General features: G+C 41.7%; 1 protein-coding gene across 1 annotated transcript in view; it reads left to right on the forward strand.

Moving 5' to 3' along the window:
- Position 1: 1 nt before the first annotated feature.
- Positions 2–23,612, forward strand: part of NADK2 (NAD kinase 2, mitochondrial) — a gene marked incomplete at its 5' end in the record, with an annotated part of 40,661 nt that continues 17,050 nt past the window's right edge. Inside the window, 4 exons of the mRNA XM_014947576.1 lie at positions 2–82; positions 19,795–19,883; positions 20,807–20,895; positions 22,407–22,488. Of these exons, the coding sequence (XP_014803062.1) occupies positions 2–82; positions 19,795–19,883; positions 20,807–20,895; positions 22,407–22,488 (341 nt within the window). The remainder of the gene's footprint in view (positions 83–19,794; positions 19,884–20,806; positions 20,896–22,406; positions 22,489–23,612) is intronic.

A 23,612-nucleotide genomic window follows, 5' to 3' on the forward strand; every position in this document is an offset into this window, starting at 1 on the left:
GGTGGTGAAGACGACGCGATACGAGTTCGAGCAGCAGCGGTACCGCTACGCCGGGCTCTCCGAGGAGGACCTCAAGCAGCTGGTGAGCGGCGGGAGGAAGCGGGGGGGAAGGGGGCGGCGGTCCCGGCCTCCCCGGGCGCCGCCTCCGGGCTCGGGCTGTGGGGCCGGGGCCGGGTGCGGGGAGTTTTGAGGAGTTACTAAGGTGTTGCCGGGGCTTCTGAGGGACCCGCCGGGCCTAGGTGTCCGCAGTGGGTTCGTGGGCTTCCCCTCGCCCCGGTGCGGCGCCGTGGGCCGGTGTCGGTGGCTGAGGGGGTGCCCGTCCCGTCCCGCCGCGGGAGCCTGGGAGAGGGGGTGGGGGCAGCGCCGCTGAGCCGCCCGTCATTCATCTGCTGCAAGCGACCGAGGGATTTGTGTAGTAAGCGTGTTTGGGTTTTATCCTCCGAGAGGTTCCTGCAGCCTAAAGCAAGCCGCAGGGTTTTCTTGCAGTGTGTGATATAAAAACTGTACTTAGGGAAGTGTGTGACGAGGAAAGCATTATGTTGTGAAAATCCCTCCTGAGACTTAAAGAGGGATCATTTTCATTTCCTCCTGCTTCTTTGCTCTGCATCCTTGCCTCATTGCCTCACTTCGTCCTCCAGGTATTTTTCTGACAACTCCTCCAGCTAAACAGCCAAGTTTTTCATTCGCATCCATCTGTGTTGCAGCAGTTTTTAGAAAAAGCCTTTTTCTTTGCTTGTTAAGAAACATTCAGTACAAAACCAGGTGGCTGTTCCATTAATTAAGGTGTAGTAAGGAAAGCAGGTAAGACTTGATATGTGCACCCAGTGTCCTAGTGTCATCTTCCCTGCCAAGCTCAGTGACCCCATCCTGTCCTCTGTGTACTCTCTGCTTCCAGTGCTTATCTGCCACCCGTGGGCTAAGGGATGGTACCTGCTAGAGTTAGTTTGTTTGCCGGCAGATTGTGCAAATGAGGTCACGGGCTCATATTATTGTCTTTATTCTGAATAGGACCATTAATTTGGGTTTGTCTAGTCTTTGGTCTCTTGCATCTGGAAATATTTTAGGCTTCTATTGGTTTGCAACTTTTGGGTTAAATTTGCAAATTACATGATTTACGTAGCAGGGACAAATGCTATGGGTGCATATGGTTGCTTTTTAAAGCACTAGGATAAAAAGTATAATATCTAAAGCAAGGTGGCACAGTTTTCTGCATACTACAGTTGGTCATCCACCTCTCTATGTGGAATTCCTGTCCAAACATTTGACATATTTTGGTAAACTCTCTATTTGATTTCATATGGCACCAAGTTTAGTGTGGAAACATGAGCCTATGTTCTTATTCTCACCCATGTGTAGGTTCCTGTTGCTGAGTTGTCCCTATACTTCTTTCATGTGGTGGTTATGGAAAAGCAATGTCTCTCATAGCTCATCTGTAAGACTGCTTGTCTGTCTTCATTTAAGCTTATCCTGAGGAAGCATTTCTTGCTGTTAAGTTTAGAAAATCAGGAGTCTTCAGTGCACAGCTAAAACTAAGAAAAACAAAATGGCATATTTGTTCACCTTTCCCTAAATGCTTGTGTTCAGGCAGGGCTGGGACAGGGAATCAGTGAACCGTGTCCTAAGTGTTGTACATCCCTAAAGGTGATCCCCTATTCTCAACTGAATATAGTGATAGTTGCAGTTTCTCTTTTCACAAGAGTGCACGCTTTGCATGATGTTTGCATGATGGGTAACTTGTATCAGTCTCAAAAGGCATTTAAAAAAAAGTAACTATGAATGAATGGTGTCTGATCATAGTCATTGCAGAAACACCTTAGAGCTTGTCCTTTTGGAGGAACTTACAGGTATAAGGTAATTCCCCACATCTGGGTCAATGCTAGAATTTTTATTCTAGGACTGGTACTTTTTTTTAATCTAGCTTTCACCTGAAAATACCTCTGTGTGAGGAACTGCAGCAAAAAGCCCTCATAGTCTTGCCAGGTAGACAAAGCCTAACTTGCCTAACGATGCGTTTAGCAATATTACGTTAGGCTCTTGCTGTATGGGTGGGAATACAAAAGATTGTGCAAGAACACACTGAAAATATCTTCCAGAATTATATTTTTAAATAGGAAATAAGAAAGTGAAAGAATTCTTCGTACTGCCTGTTTCTCAAATGTTTTAGCTGACTTACAAAAATTTCTGTATTTACAATCTGCTGTGATTCTGATCTCGGATCTTTTCCTCAAACTTTCTGAGCCAATGGCAGCCTCAGTAGCTATGTTAGGTGAAGATTCAGGAGACTCTTCCCCTCTCTTTTGTGGACAGAGATCACTTATTAGGAGAGTGATTGCTGCGAAGTGTTCTTCTCCCCCTGTGCTATGTCCTTTCTGGGCAGTTTGGGAGCATGATGCATTTTGCCTACTGAAGTTAGCTGCACTCTGTGCTCCTTGTGTCCCTCCTCCTGGGGAGACTTCAGAAGGGGGTTCTGAGGCTGCTGGTCTCTGAGAAATGAGGCCAGGTGCTGCTCCTAAACATGCAGTGAGTCCCTCCTGTTGCTAACCAAGGGTGATTGATGCTCAGTTTATCCTGAAGGTTGTGATTTGGTCTTCAGTCTGGTGTGGGAGCTCACTTATGCCGAGCTGGAGGCTCACACAAAAGCCTGCTGTTGGCACAGCCACAAAGAGTGAAAGCAAAAGGGCGCAGGGAAGGCTTGGCTCACCTGATGCTGCAGGCTCTTACTTAACCTGGACAGGGAGTAGTGAGGGAGGTTGTGTTACATTGCAGGGGCTCAAGCTCAGGTCACCCTACAGCTGGCTGGTGGTGTGGATTCATCTCTGTAGATGAGCGTGGTGCTGCTGTCGTCTGTCACGGATCTGCAGACATCCACACACACTGGCTGTCCGAACTACAGAAATTCAGTTTTGAGGCAATGTTGGAAGCTTACATTTATTTGAGATGCTGTACCTGAGCTTGTTTGCTTCCTGGTTGTGGGCAGAAGAGACGTTTGCAAGTTCCTAGAAGATAACTGACATCTCTACTTGTAAGGTTCAGATTTTAGTATAGCGCAAATAATGGTCATTGTGGGCTTAAGCAGCTGTACCTGACAGGAGAGCAGAACTGAATTTAGCTGCTGCAATCAGTGTGTTTACGTACTAAGACAGAAAATGCAGGAAGTCACTTAATGCCGAAATGACACTGCATGTGTGCCTTTGGGCACACATCCTCATTAAATGGGATTTGTTCCATATTTAAGGAGGCTGAAGATGAATCATTGGCATACACTGGTAGAAATTAAAATATCACACAAATCGTAGCATATATCATATATGTGATATACTGTATAAATCACAGTATACTCCAAGTAGCAAAATATCTCAGTATTGAAGCTGGCTTTCTGGCACATTTAATGGGCAATAGAGGCCCTGAGCAGCTGTGGCCTAAATACTTCTGTGGCCTTTCTGTTGGACACACCAAGAGAGTTGTACTATACAAACACTATTAAATGTTGCAAAGTCAACGCTGCAAGGTCATGATTCCCAACTTCTTTCTCTATGCAAACAGAGAAGGGAGGGGTGAAGAACCAGTCCAGAGAGCAGACTAGCAGAACAGATTTGGGAGAAATGGAGACCAAGTTGGAAGTATTTGGTAGATCTGTGAAAGATTAAATCTTTCATTGCATCTCCATATGCATGTTATGTGTGCTTGGTTGAGGTGGTTGTTCTTACATATCTCGTGGCAGATACTCTTACAAATGAGTCTCTCAAATCTGTTTATAACTGTACTTAAACACATCTGACTGTCATAATTACTATTCTTATTCTGAACTATTCTGAAAATTGTAGTTAAATACTCTGAATGCTGTTGTGCAGAGGAGGTGTTCAGAAGGGAGATTAGAGACCTATAAAAATGAGAGATTTCTATTCTAATACCAGAAAAGAAATATGCCCCCAAAATGACCTAGCACGTAAAAAAAAAAAGAAGAAAGGTGTTGCATCAGTAAATTTGGTGCAACAGATCACAAGAGGAATAATTTTGTTTGCCTTCATGAGATTTAAAGTTACTATTGGAATTCTAACACTTGCAGTTGCCAGCTCAAAGTTAATTACTAGCTGTTTTCCCTAAGTCTCTACAGTTTGCTTACCACAAATGACAGCAATTTGGATTTTCTTTGCCCTCATTATTGGGATTGGCATCTGAATGTGGCTGGTTATAAAAGTGAGCGATCCAGTCAACTCATACTGAAGGCTACTGTGTGTCCTGACTATTTCATTCTCAGCAAACCCATGCAGAGCAAGCATTACTGTCTTCCTTACGTGAACTAAGAGAACTTAGTATCTTAGTAGTATATAAAGCTAATTTCCTGAGTCCTGTTGTTTTATTTGGTAGCACAATTGAGATGCAACTGTTGACTTCTCACTGCTGGAAGGTATTTAGGGAAGATCAACAATTTAGTTGTCCAAACACACTTCATGTGCAGTTTAAATTACCTTTGAAAGTGTCTTGTGTTGTGGTTTAGGCCAAATTGGCCTATTATGGGCAACAGATGCTCTCCCCTCGCTTCTCAGTCCTAGGAGAAGAGGAGGAGAGAGAAAGAGGCTTATGAGTTTAGAAGAAACTAAACTAATGAAATATTATTAATAAACTTAAGAGGGAAAATGAAATAGATACAATATATACAAAACCACATCAGGCTCCCAGGCGGGCACTGGGGAAAGTACCCGAATGAACTCAGTGATGGATGGGAACTGGATTCCAGCTCTGGATTCAGGATCATACGGATTGGGATCAAAGGCAAATGAACAGACAGCGTCCTCTTCAGATGTCCACCATTGAAGAAAGAGGCTGAGCTGTTGATCCCTCAGCTTTTATACTGAACACGGAGCAGATGGGATGGAATACCCTGTTAGTCAGTTCATACGGATTGGGATCAAAGGCAAATGAACAGACAGCGTCCTCTTCAGATGTCCACCATTGAAGAAAGAGGCTGAGCTGTTGATCCCTCAGCTTTTATACTGAACACGGAGCAGATGGGATGGAATACCCTGTTAGTCAGTTTTGGTTCACCTCTTCTGTCCACTCCTTCCTGCAGGTACGACCCCTCTATGTTTTTCCATTCCTGACCCTCCAACGGGGCAAATAACAACCAAGGTCAGCCAATTTCGTTATAGCAGTAACTGTACTAACTAACTGCAAACATTGGTCTCATCCCTCTGAAAGCAAGCAGTTTTGTCCACAAAATGCCACTGATTTCAGAGAATTGGAAGAGGCCTAGCTGAGAAGTAAATTTACTGAACAGAAAGTTGGTTCTGTTTTACCTCAAACCAGGACATCTTGTTAGATGAAAAGTTGTATTCATTTTGGTCTTAATTGCAGGAAAATGGTTCAGTGTGGACAGGAACTGATACTCAACTGTGGCTGGTTTTTGTGTCTTTATTTGGAGTGGGGAGGGAGAGCAAGGAGTTGGAGGCTTGGAGCAAGTTTTGGCTCTTTTGGACCACTGCAGCAAATTGTCAGGGGTGCTTATCTCAGAAATGTGAAGTTCATATAGCTTTCTTGGAAGTTGGTATCTGGATAGAGAAAAGGTACGCTGTTAGCAGGGTGTACTGCCTCCTCTAAAAGAAGTACAATGTGAACTCATCTTTAGCATAGGGCACAAACAACATACTGAACAGGGCTGGTCGGGAAGGGATGGAGGAAGGAGTGTCTCCCTGCAGGTAGGAGAGCTTCAGTTGGAGCTTTTATGTTCTTGTGCACCAAAGCAAACCCACAGAACTGTAGAGGGTAGAGAGTGAGTGTGTGTATTGAAGAACACTACCTCCACAAATTCCAACTGTAGATGCTTATGGCACCAGCTGTTACTAATCTGCACATGGAAGTTTTCATATTTCTAAGAAAATTGTCTCTTGGGGGAAATGTACTGTTTTACCTGTAACCTGGTAGGTGACTGATCTTTTTTCTTTTAATTACAGAATCAAATTATTTATCTTCTTTTACATTAAATCATAGAATGGTTTGGGTTGGAAGAGAACTTTAAAGGTCATCTGGTAGAGTCAACCCCCCTGCAAGATGAAGGGGCATCTTCAACTCGATCAGGTTGCTCAGAGCGCTGTCCAAGCTGACCTTGATGTTTCCAGGAATGGGGCATCCACCATCTCTCTGGTGGATGTTCCAGTGTTTCCAGCGCTTCACCACCTTCACAGTAAAGAATTTCTTCCTTTTATCTGGTCTGAATGTACCCTCTTCTAGTTTAAAACTATTACTCCTTGTTCTACTGCAACAGGCCCTTCTAAAAAAAGTCTGTCCCATATTTCTTATAAGCTCACTTTAAGTACTGAGAAGTCGCAATAAACTCTCCCTGAAGACTTCTGTTCTCTAGGCTGAACAACCCCATCTCTCTTGGCCTGTCCTCACAGCAGAGGTGCTTCATCCCTCTGATCACTTTTGTGGTCCTGCTGTGGACCTGCTCCAACAGGTTGCTGTGAAAGATACATTCTTGTATCACTTTTGAATTACCTTTCTGAAGTACTAGTGTTTCAGGTTTGTGGATTTTACAGCACCACCCCAGGGTAGGCGTTTGGAAAGTAGCCAGGTGTTTCCTTCTTAGATTTCTATTTTAAAGATCTACACTTCAATCCAGATATCTGTGATCCACCAGAACTCTATTTAGAAAATGTTACTCAAATATTTTCAGAACCCTAGGATTTTTACAGATGCACAGAAGGTAGCAGAAGGAAAAAGTAAGATGCTAACTTCAAAGTTTAACTGAATTCTAATTGTAAAATGAAATCAGATAATTCAACAACCTTCTTTCTTCAAAAATTGTTTTAATTCTTTCTTAAAGAGAAGTTGAGCTATTCTAAAAGGTAGTAAGTATTCGGGTGTTTACCCTGTATTCTCTTGTGGATCCAATGTACACTGTACAATGTACACTGGTACATTTGAAGGTAGTGTCTTTAAATAGAAACTTATCTAATGAATGGAGTGGTACTGTGAAGCTTTTAATCATTCTGATTAATTCAGAGTACCTATCTGCCTATTTTTTTGATGTGAATTATTTCAGTAGATTTCTTCTAGGGAGCACATAATGCAGTTAAAAACTGGTAGGACTCTAGTTGGCTCTACCTCACCCTGAAAAGAGGGTGGAAAAATACAATGTCAGTTGACTGAATTTGAAGCATACAGAATTCAGCACACCAAGATCATATAAAGCTGAAGACACTTTCTTCAGAAATAAATTTTTTGAGCTACTCAACTGGAAACTGGCTGGGTGTAAATGTTTTTCAAGTTACACAACCACAGTGTACATTTGTTTACTTTTGAAATTTTATATACTTTTGTCAATAGTAAGTGACTTAAGTTGTGTCTGCTTTATTAGTAAGTTCCTTTTAGATTGTCCTTCTGTCATAAGCGTCTGGAAAATGATGGAAACAAATGGGATGTAGCAAAAGTCGGGCATTTCAGTGTACCTACATTAAATTTCATAGGCTATCTCACCAAGCATCTAATACTGTATACAGCTGAAAAAGGCTGATTTTTGGAAGTGACTTGAATATTATTTTTAAGTACTTAGGTAGTTGTGATTTTGACATTATGTTGGTGCCCTGATGAATTAATGAGAACTGAATGATTGAATTGCCTGAATTGCATTGAGTTTCTAGAAACCTGTTAGTGCAGAAAGTGGTTACTGCTCTGCTTATAGTTAATAATTTGCTCTGCATTAGCCTTTGAATTATAAGTGACTGTGTATTCTTCAGTTGTGGTTAAAAGACAATAATACTTGAATGTGGTAGATGAAGAATTAGAAAGCAGTTTATGGCATTTTTACCTTTGTTCATGTATAGATCAAACTCTTGCCCCAAGCAGCATTTCTGTAAAGCTTCAGGAACATAATGTTGCCAGTTTCACTTACCGAGTGGAAAAATTATGAAGTCAGCTACTGCAGAAGAAATGGCATGCAAAAATGCTACAATATGCAAAACACCTCACAGTCATTACTCTGTAGCAGATAGAAAGGCAGAATTTGAAAGGCTGCTGTAACTATGGAGTGAAAGTGAAGGGTCTAAGTTGCTAAAGGAAACAGTGAGGAAAGTGTAAGTAAAAAAAATTTCCAATCTAAAGCAGCCCACTAGGCTTCTACAGTACAAAGCAAACTGGCAGAAACCTAGCCAGTGGTGAAACGGCTCAAAAGGAAGCAGTCTTCGAGAAATAAGGAGTTAAAATGTAAGATGGGTTCCTTCTTTGAATCCCCTATCTCCTAACAAGGTCAACAATACTGTTTTGCTGCTTCAAGACATCATTGTGCTGGTCTCAGGACTACTCCCTACATTCCTGCATCCTCTCTTGTCATAGCTCTGAGTAGTTGCAGGCCCCGTTTGTGGTCAGTCAGGCTACATTTGCTAGATCTTACCAAATCACGAAGGTAATAAATTGTCTGAGAGAACAGAACGAGTTGATAGGAAGGAACACCAGAACATGAAGTAATGGCTTCAGCAATTTTAGGATGAACCAAGGTCACTCTGACCTTGCCAAGTACACCAAGAAGCTACCCAAATTAGGAAGAGTTCAGAAGTTTAATCCGAGGAAGACTCACAAGACGATCCCCCACCCTGATGAAGGCACCGGAACTCCCACCAGACGACTCCCCAAAATGGAAGACTCCGCCTATATATGAATATGCATGTAAAGATATGAATATGCATGTAAAGATGATGTAACCTACACTCAAACTTGTATAAAAAAGCTGCACTGATTGCTAACCGACAGAACTCTTTGTCCAGGGCGGCCTGGAGAGTTCCCCAATGCGTTGTTAATAAATACCTCCTGCTTATGGCTGTTGATTCAGGTACTAACCAGCTGTCAGTTGCTCAGGAACAATATTGGGAACAATTCTGAGCAACGCATTGAGTTTGTGGATTGCATTTTTAAACTATGAAGTTATCTGAAACCAAGGCATTTTAAGTTCATGCAGGACCTGTAGCTGCTCAGTGAAACTAGTTCTTGGGTTCACTTCAGAGAGGGCTTTAGAGCACTCCTGCTAGTCTGAGTGAGCTGAACTGCAGGTCCTGGAAAGAGCTGTGTGTCCCAAAATCCACTAGTACTGCAAGCATGATTGTGCTGAGACCTGCCCTGTTGTTAGCAAAATGTTGAGGCAGAGGCTTATCAAATTCATTGATTCATCGAGTCTGAAATTTTTCAATAACGTCTTAAATTTGACTAGTTTTCTTCCAAATGTGGTGACCTTACCATTTCATTTTTTTTCTCTAGCAAAACCATCTATGGTCAGGCTTGATGCATTTAGTGTTTCTAGTGCAAAAGCAAGTAGGAGGAACACAATTCCCCTTTTATGAAGTTGAGAAGTTCAAGTCAAGCAACTTCTGTGAAAGCACAGTCACAGAATGGTTTGGGTTGGAAGGGACCGTAAGGATCATCTAGTTCTAGGGGCCCCTCCCACTAGACCAGTTTGCTCAAAGCCCCATCCAGCCTGGCCTTGAACACCTCCAGGGATGGGGCATCCACAGCTTCCCTGGGCAACCTGTTCCAGTGTCTCACCACTCTGACAGTAAAGAATTTCTTCCTAATATCTAATATAAATCTACCTTCTTTCAGTTAAAACCATTACTCCTTGACGTATTGCTACACTCTCTGGTCTAATGGAAGGTGTCCCTGCCCACGATAGTATGGCTGGAGTGAGATGGTCTTTAAAGTCCTTCCAACTCTAACCATTCTGTGATTCTATGATAAAGAGTTGCCCCCCATTTTTCCTGTAGGCCTCCTTTAAGTACTGGAAGGCTGCTATAAGGCCTCCCTGGAGCCTTCTCTTCTCCAGGTTGAACAACCCCAATTCCCTCAGCCTGTCCACACAGGAGAGGTGTTCCAACCTCCTGATCATCTTTGTGGCCCTCCTCTGGACCTGCTCCAACAGGTCCATGTCTTCCCTGTGCTGATGGCTTTCCAGAGCTGGATGCAGTACCCCAGGTGGGGTCTCACCAGAGCAGAGGAGACCAGCAAAATCACCTCCCTCATCCTGCTGGCCACGAAGCTTTTGATGCAGCCCAGGATATGATTTGCTTTATGGGCTGCAAGTGCATATACCTGGTTCATGACCAGCTTTTCATCCACCAGTGCCCCTAAGTCCTTGTCAGGGCTACTCTCAATCTCTTTACCCCCCAGCCTGTGTTGATCCTGGATGTTGCCCTGACCCAGGTGCAGGACTCTGTACGTGACCTTGTTGAACCTCATTAGGTTTGCTTGGGCCAGCATTTCAAGCCTGTCTAGGTCCCTCTAAATGGCATCCCTTCCCTCTAGAGTATCAACCACACCACTCAACTTGGTGTAATCCATGAATTTGCTGTCATTGGTATAAATATAGCAATTGAAGCTCATAAATGGTACTTGTATTGATGATTCTCTGGTTAAGGGTGGGCATGCTCTCCTATACTTACTATGAAAGTTGTATCATACCCAAACCTGGACATCTGTTTCATACAACCACCAAATTCAACAGTTCCAGCTGTTGCTGGAAAACTCATTGAAGGTTCAGGGTTGTGGTTCAGGGTTGTTGTGGTTGTCCTTCTAGCAGATTCGTTTCTGTGGGACAGTTGAAATATGTCTCCAAGGTGCAGATTTGTACTGGGCCAGTTCTTTCATGCTGCTCAGTTTATTTTTATCTCTTTTGTGTTCTGCAATTTACTATCTAAGATTCAGAAACTGAATAATGTTTTAATCCCACTTGTTTGTATGTGGATTATTTTTACGTCATGCAATAGGAAAGCTTAATATGTAATTGGAGCTCTTAAGAAATCAGAAGACTCAGTGTCTGCCTGACCTGTGAGGAAAACTGGATTTGTTTTTAGTGTGACAGATGAGGATTTAACCTAACTAGTAGGTAACAGTAGAACATAGGAAAGTGACTTGCATGCAACTATAGATTTCTAGTCTTTGTCTTTAGTGCTTAAGCAAATTTTGAATCAGTGTTTCTTATTTGTCATGGAAGCCAAGAGGAAGCTGTTTGAAACATGTGCTGTATTCAAAGCTGTTTCTAGTTCAAAACTTAACACTTTCAGAAAAAAAATTTTTTTCAATTTAACCTGTTAAAATAAATGCTTATTTCTTTTAAAACTGAGAGCAAACCCAAGAGTACAAACTTTCTCTACAGTTGGGAGATGTGATTAATCTAGAGAGGCAATTTCTGAATATACAGGACTTTTAATAGTGCTGTTTTCTGCTGAGAAATAGTTAGATGATTATACCTACAGTGATCATACTATTTTCCTCTTCAGGTTAAAATTAAAACTTCTGGTTTCAGCTGTTGCTCTCTAAATCCATTTATTTGGTGGTTCTTTTTGTAGAAATCAGGTAGATTGGAAAAAGTGATGGTCTGTTCTCTTTTCCTGCCTGGGGTACGTATGTGGGCAAGAGTTCATTGTGGAAATCTGAGAGAGTAATCCTTTCTAGATCTATGTGTGTATTTGTTTTTGTTTTAAACTTTTAGTCAGACATTTGGCTTAACTATTGGATGAGCAACAGTCGTAAAACAACTCGACCCTGGTGAAGTGGTGGTTTAAGTCAATGTGACAGTACTGTAAATTCAGGATAAAACCTAGTAATGAAGGTATATTATGTGTATGTGTCAGTAAGACTTGCCTATGGCTTTTCTTTTGCACATTCTCTAAGTCAAGGATCATAATCCACATACGTGGACAACAGTGGATATTTGGATGTTGCTTGGCTTTGTGTTGCTTCTCTCTTTGTGGCTACAAGCCGTGTCCTTGTTGTACAGTGTTATTCCTGGGGAGCCACCATTACTCGGGGACAGTAGACCCACAGCTCAAACAGAGTGGGGTGAAGAAGTGAGAGCTAAGACTCCAGAAGGAAGGCAGTCAAGCAAATGTCTCTTGCCTAAATGTCTGTTAAAAGACCTTTGTGAAAAATTATCCTTTCATTAAAATAGGATCAAGCCAGAAGATACAAGAAGAGCTTTTTTTTAATGCATTTGGTCTAAACCTTTTCTCTTTCAGGCTCCTAAGGAAAAATAACTCTATCACAGAACATGTGCTGCTCACCTGAGTGTGTTTTCCAGTGCAAGCTTTCCTGGAGCCTACTTTGCATTGCATCTCTACTGTGAGGTTTAAGAACACACTGAAGCTATGCCTGAGTGTATTTTTAGCCAGCTTGTCCCTGTTTTCATATGCTAATGCACTTTTAGCTAGAATAGCTCTTGTATATATATTCTAGCATTTTATTTTACAATCTTGCATGCTGTTGAGGTCAGATTAACAGGCGCACAGTTGTACTTCCTTCTCCTCTCCATGAATACTTCTGCTTTTGGGTACTTCTGCTAATGCTATACTCATAGCTGACTACCCTTGGGCTCTGATGGGACATTGTCTGTGTGTTTTAGACTTATTTTTTTCCTGTTCCAGGAGCTTTAGCAACTGGGGCTCAGCAAATGCCATGTTTCCGGTATGTTTATAGACCCACAGCCAATAACTTCTGTTCATCAGTACTTTTCAGTTTCCTTTGCTGTTACTAATTGTCCCAGTTTGAGGTAAAACCAGATCAATTTTGTGTTCTGTAGCTTTACATTTTAGCTAGGCCTCTTCTAACTCTCTGAAATTAACAGCATATTGTGGAGAAAACTGTTCCTTCTCAGAGTGATAAGACCAATGTTTGTGCTACATGCCAGGGAATGGTATGCAGAGAGGCCCTTGCTTATACTTATTGCTATAACAACCAAGGTCAGCCAATTTTTGTTATTTGCCCCTTAGAGGGTCGGAAACAGAAAAACGTAGAGGGGTCTGTCATCCTGGGAGCTTGATACGGTTTTGTATATATATTGTATCTATTTCATTATTTTCTTCTCTCTTTTTTATTTTAATATTAATTTTTCATTAAAGTAGTTTAGTTAATTCTAAACTTTTCAATCTCCTTATCTCTTCCTCTCCTCTTTCGGCAGGGCCGGGGGGGGAGGAAGGGCCATCTGTTGGTTCGGTTGCGGTGATTTCGGCTGAAACCATGACACTGATCTTTCCATATAACTGCTGGAGGAAATTACTTAACTGGCAGTGCAGCACTCCAGACCTTTGTGTGGCAGCTCATATAGGCTTGTACAGTTTCAACACCAAGAAATGCCAGGTGTACTCCAGTTTGAAGTTTTTAGCCCATGTCTAGAAAGTCAGTATGCAGTCTGGCAATTGCTGGAAGAATATCACTAAATTTAAACGTTTTCTGTTTTGCAGTGTACTGATTTGGTGGTTCTTTTTGTAGAAATCAGGTAGATTGGAAAAAGTGATGGTCTGTTCTCTTTTCCTGCCTGGGGTACGTATGTGGGCAAGAGTTCATTGTGGAAATCTGAGAGAGTAATCCTTTCTAGATCTATGTGTGTATTTGTTTTTGTTTTAAACTTTTAGTCAGACATTTGGCTTAACTATTGGATGAGCAACAGTCGTAAAACAACTCGACCCTGGTGAAGTGGTGGTTTAAGTCAATGTGACAGTACTGTAAATTCAGGATAAAACCTAGTAATGAGAACATGAAGGTATATTATGTGTATGTGTCAGTAAGACTTGCCTATGGCTTTTCTTTTGCACATTCTCTAAGTCAAGGATCATAATCCACATACGTGGACAACAGTGGATATTTGGATGTTGCTTGGCTTTGTGTTGCTTCTCTCTTTGTGGCTACAAGCCGTGTCCTTGTTGTACAGTGTTATTCCTGGGGAGCCACCATTACTCGGGGACAGTAGACCCACAGCTCAAACAGAGTGGGGTGAAGAAGTGAGAGCTAAGACTCCAGAAGGAAGGCAGTCAAGCAAATGTCTCTTGCCTAAATGTCTGTTAAAAGACCTTTGTGAAAAATTATCCTTTCATTAAAATAGGATCAAGCCAGAAGATACAAGAAGAGCTTTTTTTTAATGCATTTGGTCTAAACCTTTTCTCTTTCAGGCTCCTAAGGAAAAATAACTCTATCACAGAACATGTGCTGCTCACCTGAGTGTGTTTTCCAGTGCAAGCTTTCCTGGAGCCTACTTTGCATTGCATCTCTACTGTGAGGTTTAAGAACACACTGAAGCTATGCCTGAGTGTATTTTTAGCCAGCTTGTCCCTGTTTTCATATGCTAATGCACTTTTAGCTAGAATAGCTCTTGTATATATATTCTAGCATTTTATTTTACAATCTTGCATGCTGTTGAGGTCAGATTAACAGGCGCACAGTTGTACTTCCTTCTCCTCTCCATGAATACTTCTGCTTTTGGGTACTTCTGCTAATGCTATACTCATAGCTGACTACCCTTGGGCTCTGATGGGACATTGTCTGTGTGTTTTAGACTTATTTTTTTCCTGTTCCAGGAGCTTTAGCAACTGGGGCTCAGCAAATGCCATGTTTCCGGTATGTTTATAGACCCACAGCCAATAACTTCTGTTCATCAGTACTTTTCAGTTTCCTTTGCTGTTACTAATTGTCCCAGTTTGAGGTAAAACCAGATCAATTTTGTGTTCTGTAGCTTTACATTTTAGCTAGGCCTCTTCTAACTCTCTGAAATTAACAGCATATTGTGGAGAAAACTGTTCCTTCTCAGAGTGATAAGACCAATGTTTGTGCTACATGCCAGGGAATGGTATGCAGAGAGGCCCTTGCTTATACTTATTGCTATAACAACCAAGGTCAGCCAATTTTTGTTATTTGCCCCTTAGAGGGTCGGAAACAGAAAAACGTAGAGGGGTCTGTCATCCTGGGAGCTTGATACGGTTTTGTATATATATTGTATCTATTTCATTATTTTCTTCTCTCTTTTTTATTTTAATATTAATTTTTCATTAAAGTAGTTTAGTTAATTCTAAACTTTTCAATCTCCTTATCTCTTCCTCTCCTCTTTCGGCAGGGCCGGGGGGGGAGGAAGGGCCATCTGTTGGTTCGGTTGCGGTGATTTCGGCTGAAACCATGACACTGATCTTTCCATATAACTGCTGGAGGAAATTACTTAACTGGCAGTGCAGCACTCCAGACCTTTGTGTGGCAGCTCATATAGGCTTGTACAGTTTCAACACCAAGAAATGCCAGGTGTACTCCAGTTTGAAGTTTTTAGCCCATGTCTAGAAAGTCAGTATGCAGTCTGGCAATTGCTGGAAGAATATCACTAAATTTAAACGTTTTCTGTTTTGCAGTGTACTCCTGAATACTGTACTGGTAGGCTTCTTAATGGTCTTTGTAATTTTTTAGGGTTTTTGTGTTAGTATAGGTAAGTTTTGCAGGAGTATTAACTGTTACCCCATGACACTTAGTTTAGATTTTTTCAATTTTGGGGTGTTCTTCAGTTTCATGACCCAAACATAGCTGCTTATTCCATGGAAGGCAGTGACTTTTCATGAAAATGTTAGTGGTGAAATGATGTGAAAGGATTACTTTGGATGAGAACGTTTTCCTGTGAAACTGAGGATTTTAAAAGACCTGAAGAAATTTTCTTGTACAAAATTACTTGCATAAGTGTTGCTGGGTGTTTGGTATAACTTAATTTTTCTTCAGGTAGACTTGATACTCAGACCAAGTTGCTACTCTGTACAGTTTGGAATACCAAATAAAATCAATATGGGTTGGTCATAGTAGTAATTTTTTCACATTTTAGCTAAGAATGTCAATACTTAGTATAAAGATTTCTACTCTGTAAGACTGTCAGACTTGCTCTTGGATATTGAAAGTGGCCTGTCAAACCCTTTTCTTTTAGTAGGATGACCGCAACAATTGTTAATCAAAGTTTCCTGCAAAGCAAGAGGAATTTGCAAGTTCTCTTCATGCAGAAGCTAAAATCTTTGTGCCTTTTTGAGGGGTCAGTTGGTAAGACCCAAGCCTGGCATGGGTCTGTGGGCTTGTCTGCTCAGTGAGCTTGGGACCCAAGGTGTCCTGCTGGCTGGGGTTTTCCTTACAGCACAAGTTCCTCTTTTGGGAGATGATCATGTACATAGTAACTAGACCGTCTGATCTTTGCCTTAGGCTCTTTTAAAGTAAAAAGGAGGTGATCTTGGTTTGTCTTATTCTTTATCCTCAGTGCAGAGCTCTTCTAAGAAGCAGCATTTGATGTAGTTTTAGTATGGCATTCTTGGTCCTGGAATATGAGGCAGGACCATGGGCAGTGGGCACAAACTGAAACATAGGGAGGTCCATCTGAACATTGCAAGACACTTTTTCACTGTAAGGGTGACTGAGTGCAGGGACAGGTTGCCTGGGGAGGTGGTGGAGGATCCATCTGTGAAGATCATCTAAAGCTGGCTGGTCATAGAGTCATAGAGTTGTCCAGGCCAGAAGGGACCTCCAAAGGTCATCTAGTCCGACCTCCCCGCAGTCAGCAGGGACACCCCCAACTAGACCAGGTTGCCCAGGGCCTCGTTGAGCCGCAAGTTGAATATCTCCAGGGAAGGGGCCTCAACCACCTCCCTGGGCAACCCGTTCCAGTGCTCCACCACCCTCACAGTGAAGAACCCTCTCCTAATCTCCAGTCTAAATCTGTTCCCCTCCAGCTTAAAGCCATTGCCCCTCATCCTGTCACTGCAGGCCTTTGTAAACAGGTTCTCCCCAGCCTTCCTGTAGGCTCCCTTCAGGTACTGGAAGGCCGCTATTAGGTCTCCCTGGTGCCTCCTCTTCTCCACGCTGAACAACCCCAGCTCCCTCAGCCTGTCATGGTCCTGGGCAAGTGGCTCCAGACGGCCCTGCTTGAGCAGGGTGGTTGCACCAGATGACTTCCAGAGGTCCCTTCCCATCTTAACCGCTCTGTGATTCTGTGGCCTCTGACTACAAGGGTGTAGGCACTTCTCTGGTTCTTTGGAGTAGTTACGTGAAAAAGCTGATGGTTAGTATTCCTGTTTGATATACTTGACTGTAGTTAGGCTCAGGCAGGCTGACCCTCTGTGAGTTCTTAGATGAATGAACTTGTGAGTTATTTATCTCTGAGCTAGAAGGATGATGCTGGAGGTGCGCAGACTGTTTTAATCTCTGGAGCCTTTTTGCAAATTAGGACGTTTCATTAACTCTGTAGATGTAGCTTAGCCATTTAAACTCAAGGCTCTAACTTTTCATTCATTTTGTTGCCCAGTGATACCTATTTACTTGCTCTTGAGCTAAAGTCAAAGAGGAGACATCTATGCGTTACCTGGTCTGCAGTGCTGCTCTTAGCAAGAGTAGAAGTATCCCCCGAAAAGTTGTCAGGATACTGGCATCCTCTTCTGCTTTCTGAAGTTGTTGATGAAATAATTTAACACACCTAAGGTAGATAAAAGTTACAGAACAGATTGTGGTCCACAGCAATGACACTTCCTGTACCTCTTCTTGCTAGTAATGCCAATTAAATGTTAGCTGTAGGCTCGCCACTGCTGGTGGCTCAGAAGTTGGCAGATGATCATACAGACATGTATTACACTGTCAATGTTCTGAGATAAAGGCTGTCTTTGACCAAGGTGAAAGATTGCATCCTGACAAATTAGCCAAATAAATGAGGTACATAAAATTGCAGAAGGGAGTTAGCAGTTTCTGTTGTGTGTGTGATAGCCTGTGGAAGTAGCAGCCTGCAAAAACGTATGCTGCTGCAGCAGCAGTCTGCTTGTCAGGTGCTTGTGTTTCATTCACAGCAGGTATTTCTAGAGGAAGCGTGAATGGGAACCCTAATTTTACTAACACAGTTGGGGTTTTTTTGAGGTTATTTGCTGTGGATTTCCTATTCTTTCTGGTGGTAAAGCAAGGTCAATTTGTGCTTCAAATGTGCAACTGAAGATCTCTCTTCTGGCAAATTGGACCTGTGATGCTCAGTGGCTGATGTTGTCTGTGGGAGGTGAATGCTGCCTTCTTTTCTCCTTCCTGCTCCAGATGTATAATGAGAGGCTGACAGCAGACCCAGCATTGGGCAGTGCTCTAACTGGCCTTGTGTACTCTTTCCCTCCTCACGGCAGCACCTTTCAAGTTCCCAGTGTGTCACCATGGGCTCTGGAGGAGTAGAGGAGTGTGCCAGCATTGTAGCTGGAGAGTAGAAACAAAGGGTTTAAGTATGTGAGGCAATTAATGTGACATAACACCTTTTATCCCAGTAAATCAGTACCAATAATCTTTGTAAATAACACCTGAAAGCTTTTTCTGGATGTTTTCTGCTGACCCCATGCTTATATGTGTGTGTGACCAAGCACAGCTGGCAGGTGCTTCCTCTGTTGGCTCGTGGTGCTGCTGGTGGTACCCAAGCAAAGTCTAGGAGCCCCTCTGTTGGAGGTGGTTTCCTGATCCTGGCTGTAAGACTGCCTGAAGATTTCATTCCTGAAAATTAATTGCTGACTGTGAGCACACTGAACAGGACAGTCATGCAGTTCCTGAGCAGGCAGTTCCATTCTTTTCTGTAATTTCCTCAGCACTGAATCTGTCTTTATGAAGGAAGATTGCATTTGTTGGATATTAGATTGCAGTTAACTGTAATGGTCATACCCTGTCAGTCCTATCCCCTTCACTCTGGAGACCCGTGGTGTGGGAGACTCTATGGAAATAGGATTAGATGCGGCTGTCTGGCATCATTGTCTTTTGGAAGGGTGTGCAACATTGAGTGAAGGGACTTGAATAAATTGCTGGAAGTTTGTGTTCAATGCTTCTGGCACAGACAAATTTCTCTAGACAAATTCTAGGAGAAGTTCTATTTCTGTGCTGATAAATTGATTTTAACTGATCAGTGAAAAGGAAGCAATGACAGTGTAGTTATAGAATAATTCAGGCTAGAAGGAGCCTATGGAGGTCATCTAATCTAGCTTGCCGCTCAAAGCGGGATCACTTTCATTATGAATGTATTTATAAACCCCTTTTGCTTAACATCCTTTTCACCTTCACCCTCTACTTGCTTAATCTCTGTGCAAACACGTATTTGGCAGTACCAGTCCTAGATGAGCACACTGTGTAGTGAAGAATGAATGCATACAGATGGTGGCTGAATTGCTTGCATAGAAACCTGTTGCAAAAAAATCTCATCTTCAGACAGCGGTCTCACCTGCCTGCTCATAAGAGTCTCTCTATATGCAAAATTTTTTCCATGGTCTAAAGAGTGTGTCAAGATTAAGTATTTAAATTCTTCAGCTTCCAAAAAGAACGATGCTAGAATGCAACTGCTAAATTCTGTTTGTCCTGTTATCAATGTGAATTTATTTGGAAAATCTGGTCTGTAATCCAGGGAACACTATCAGAGGTAGTAGGTAGATTGTCCTTAAGCTTTTTTTGACGCAGGGGAAATGTCACCTTTGTCAACACTTGGCAGTCATCCATTTTAGCTCAAATACAATTTGAAGGTTAATGCTCTAGGCATTTCAAAGATTCTTGTTTTCTTAATTATCATTCCTGTTGCTTTTTCTGTGGTCCCCTTTTTCTATAGCACACTTTATTACAAAAAGCAATAACTTTTAAGGTAATTAGCTAACTGCTTGTCTGGGTGCTTTTAGTGCATGACAGGAGTATAGTTGGTATAACTATTTTATGTATCTTTACCCAGAGTTAAAATTACTTAGCAGATTCAGGGAAAGCAAAGTGTCTGAAGTGGCCTGGAAGTCAGTGTAGTGTATTTGTTTCCATATTTGTATGGATCTCTTAAAAGGTCTGTGATTTTTTGGCTGCTGTGGCCATGTAAGTCGTTAAATGAACTAAGTCAAAGCTGAACGCTATGCGTCTAGACATGTAATTAATTGAATACTTATAAAAGCACGTGTGTCTACGGAGATAAGATATTCTTTTTATAGCTTCTCTTTGTATTACTCAGAGCACTTACTGAAATGATTATCTTCTACAAAATCAATTTGTGTCTTACAGCTTGCCTTGAAGGGATCTAACTACGCTGGTCTGCTGGAGCGGCATCGCATTCATACAAAAAACGTGGAGCATGTTGTAGGCAGTTTACGGTAAGAATGTGTGGCTGTTGAGAATTTCAGACACAGTGCAAATATCTGTGGATTGTGTGAAAGAACTAAAGGAAGCTTTGTGTTGCAAGCTGTAATAAAATAGGAATATTGAAAACAGGATCATGCAGATGAACAGTCATTCCTGAAACAATCGTAATGTGGACTAGCGCAGTTCAGTTAACTAATGCACTGCGTTACTGTCTTGAAAACATATGAAAAAGATGTCAAGGATTTATGGTGTTACCCACCAACCCTGATCATTTTTAAAACAGACTAATTGTTCTACCAATTGATTTTTCCTTCTTAGTGTATTGCGGGGGTGATGATTGTGGAAACCAGTGACAAGTGGTGTTCCTCAGGGGTCAGTACTGGGACCAGTGCTGTTTAACATCTTTGGTGGTGACATGGAGCGTGGGACTGAGTGCACCCTCAGCAAACTTGCTGATGACACCAAGGGGTGGATCTGATCAAAACCTATAAATATTTAAAGGGTGGGTGTCAAGAGGAAGGGGCCAGTCTTTTTTCAGTGGTGTCCAGTGACAGGGCAAGAGGAAATGGGCACAAACTTGAACAGAAGAGGAATTTCTTCACTTTGAGGGTGGCAGAGCACTGGAACAGGCTACGCAGAGAGGCGGTGGAGTTTCTGTCTTTGGAGACATTCAAAACCCGCCTGGACACGTTCCTGTGTGGCGGGTTTCAAAGCAGGTCCTAGGTGTACCTACTTTGGCAAGGGGGTTGGACTAGATGAACTCAGAGGTCCCTTCCAACCCCATATCATTCTGTGATTCTGTGATTTGTTTAAGCGTTAAGTGGTTTGTAAGCCAAATACCACTGTAATTAGTCCTTAATTACATGTCAGTTTTTCAGAAAGATGTGACAATGAACAATATAGGACACATTCAGGATTTTTCTGCACTTTATAGGAACGAGAGGATAGAAGTTCGTCTTGTTAAACGTCGAGAATATAACGAAGAGACAGTTCGGTGGGCAGATGCTATTATATCAGCAGGAGGTACGACTTAACGGAAGGGAAGTATTTGTTTCAATATATTTTCATAGATACATTTTCAAAAATATTTTGCAGTGTGTGAAGTGTCTGGAGGTTTTGAAAACAAAACAATCAGATAATTGTCAGAAAATATGACAAAATATAATGGTTGTGACCACCTTCCCTTCTTCTAGTATCTAAAATTGTAGCACTAGGGAGTGAATCCTGGTGCATGACCACTTTGAAAATACTTACTTGTCTTGTGTATAAACTGTGGAATTTGCTATAGTTTTCAACTAAAGAGGTTAAAATGCTTGCTGTCCTGTGATTGTACATAGTCTTAAAACCTACTCTTTGGGTTTTGGTATGTGAGGTGGAGTCTAACATAACACCTTATCCTCCCCCTTTGCAAACTGTCTTTCTTGCTTTCACCCTCAATTCCAGTGACTGGACTTGTCTAGTTGGGTGGTACAGGTAAAAGTATGTGACTTCTGAGCAGCTTGTGCCACTGATTAGAGCTTTTTAAATGAACCAACAGAGCAACTAACCTGATGGGGTTTTTTAACATTGTATTGGAGCAGTTCATTTGGTATTTTTTTTTTGCAATTTGCTGCAAATACTGCAGTGTGCTGGGCTCTGACATCATGTTCAATCATCTGTAGCAGTTAGACTTAACTACTACTCTGCCTTTCTCTCCTCCCAACTGGTCCACTTTGCCCTTAACCACTGGTCACCATGCAGAATGGGTAGAAAGAGGTATGTGTACGTCCCTGAAGCATCCTAATATATTGCTGTAGATTTAAAAGAACTCCTCTAAACTGGAGATTAAAGCACCAGTTTGTCTGTGGCGACATTTTTCATGGTTATGAGGCAAGCAGCTGGGAAGTGATACATCATCAAAGGTTTTCAGAGCTTAGACCTTGGTGCAAAGACTGATTCAGGTTATAGTTGTCCTTCTGTTTAGCAGACAAGAAAGAATATCAGTGTGAGGAAACCGGTGACGCTTAAAGATCTCTTCTTCAACAGTTTTGTCTAAGGCTTCTTTTCCAAGCATGCCTCTTTGGCACCAAATAGGACCTTTAAATTGTGCCTTCTAGAACAAATGGGTTGGAACTAAAGTAATTGTTCTCATGTGATGCATAGTAAAATTTGGTATTGTTTCCTGTGGCTTTGATTAGCGATACTTTCTAAATTTATTTTCTTAAAGAATTTCTCTTACCAACTCATAAACATACAGAAATTTCAGTAAATTTCTTTTAAAACTTGCTTCTGCCAAATTCAGTTGTCTCAATGCATATAGCTGTCAGGTAAGTCATACCTTTTCCAGCCACATTTGCCGTCTGTAATTCAGTAAACACTCCTCTGCTTTGAAAGTTGTCAGTAGTTTTGAGGTCCCATTTTATATTTCTGCAGCTTACCTGATTAGTTGTTGATAAAAAAGCAGGTAGAAGTAATGCTGTAGTATACTTGAAATTATTTTGTTTGGGGTACTAGAATCTGAAGTGAAACTAACTCTTCTTTTGCTTTCTCTGTAGGTGATGGTACAATGTTACTGGCAGCCAGTAAAATCTTTGATAAGTTTAAACCAGTTATTGGAGTAAATACTGATCCTGAAAGGTAAAACACATTTGGGAAAGCAATGCTTTATTTAATACCAGGCACAACGTGCATCTGTTTTCATGATGCATGAGGCATGCCTGTAGCATTTGGCAGCGTAAATGCCTGGTTTAGTGGATTGTTATCCATCCTATTAGTGGTAGTTATCAAGTAAACCTGTTGTTTTATTAGAAAAGTTTCCACAATGAGTTACGCTGTCTCATCTGAGAGTACATTAAGTAATATTGAATAAGCATGACTGCATTAAACTGCCACAACTATTTTCACACACCAGTGTAACAGCCCTTGCAGCTAGTTAACTTGTATTGCTAACCAGAAGTTTGAGGCTAGAGATGGCAGTGTAGAACAGAAACAGGAAAATCGACGTAACAAAAGCAACTGAGTGTGGTGAACATACAGAAACTTGTTTTTTGTATGCAGAAGGTGAGTCCTACCAGAAATCTGATAGGGCCTCCGATGAAGAAGTTTGTTCTGGTTTCTTCATGTAAACCATGTCATACCTCAGAGGACACAGTCTCCTCAGCCAATTGATGGCATTTAGTTGTCCTATTATAAACTCCACACAAGTTGCATTCACCTAGCCATAAGATTGATTTGGGCAGGTGGATGCACTGTATTAGTACTGTCTGGTTGGTATAACCTTCAAATGGGTGGCAAGTAAAACTCAGAACTCCCCAAGCCTCTTGTCTGCTGAGATTTCCAGATTTAGATTTCTGCTTTTGATATTACCAGTTTTTTAATCTTAGCAGATAAGAAAGTGGTGGCCAAAAGTTTACATTCCTTCCATACCTTACTCGTCTTCCAGAACTTTTCAAATGCTGTGGATAGATATTCTGCATTATCAAGCCTGAATAGCAGGGTTCGAATAACAAGTGCCTTCAAGTTATCAAATATCACTCATGAAAGGGGACCAGTATTTAGTCTTCTGGCTTTGACATGAGATTATTTGATCTTTGGCATGTTGCTTACCTGTCTCATATCACTAACTTGTGTGTAAATGGAGGAAATTTTCTTTTTAATTTGCAAGGTTTTTTAAGCGTGAATTCCTTGCCTAGAACTATGGTGACAGGAATTACATTAGTACCTACATAAACTGCAGGATTACGAGCTGAACAGCCAGTGTT

This window comes from Calidris pugnax, unplaced genomic scaffold, assembly GCF_001431845.1.
Source record: "Calidris pugnax isolate Ruff unplaced genomic scaffold, ASM143184v1 scaffold156, whole genome shotgun sequence".
Taxonomy (NCBI): domain Eukaryota; kingdom Metazoa; phylum Chordata; class Aves; order Charadriiformes; family Scolopacidae; genus Calidris; species Calidris pugnax.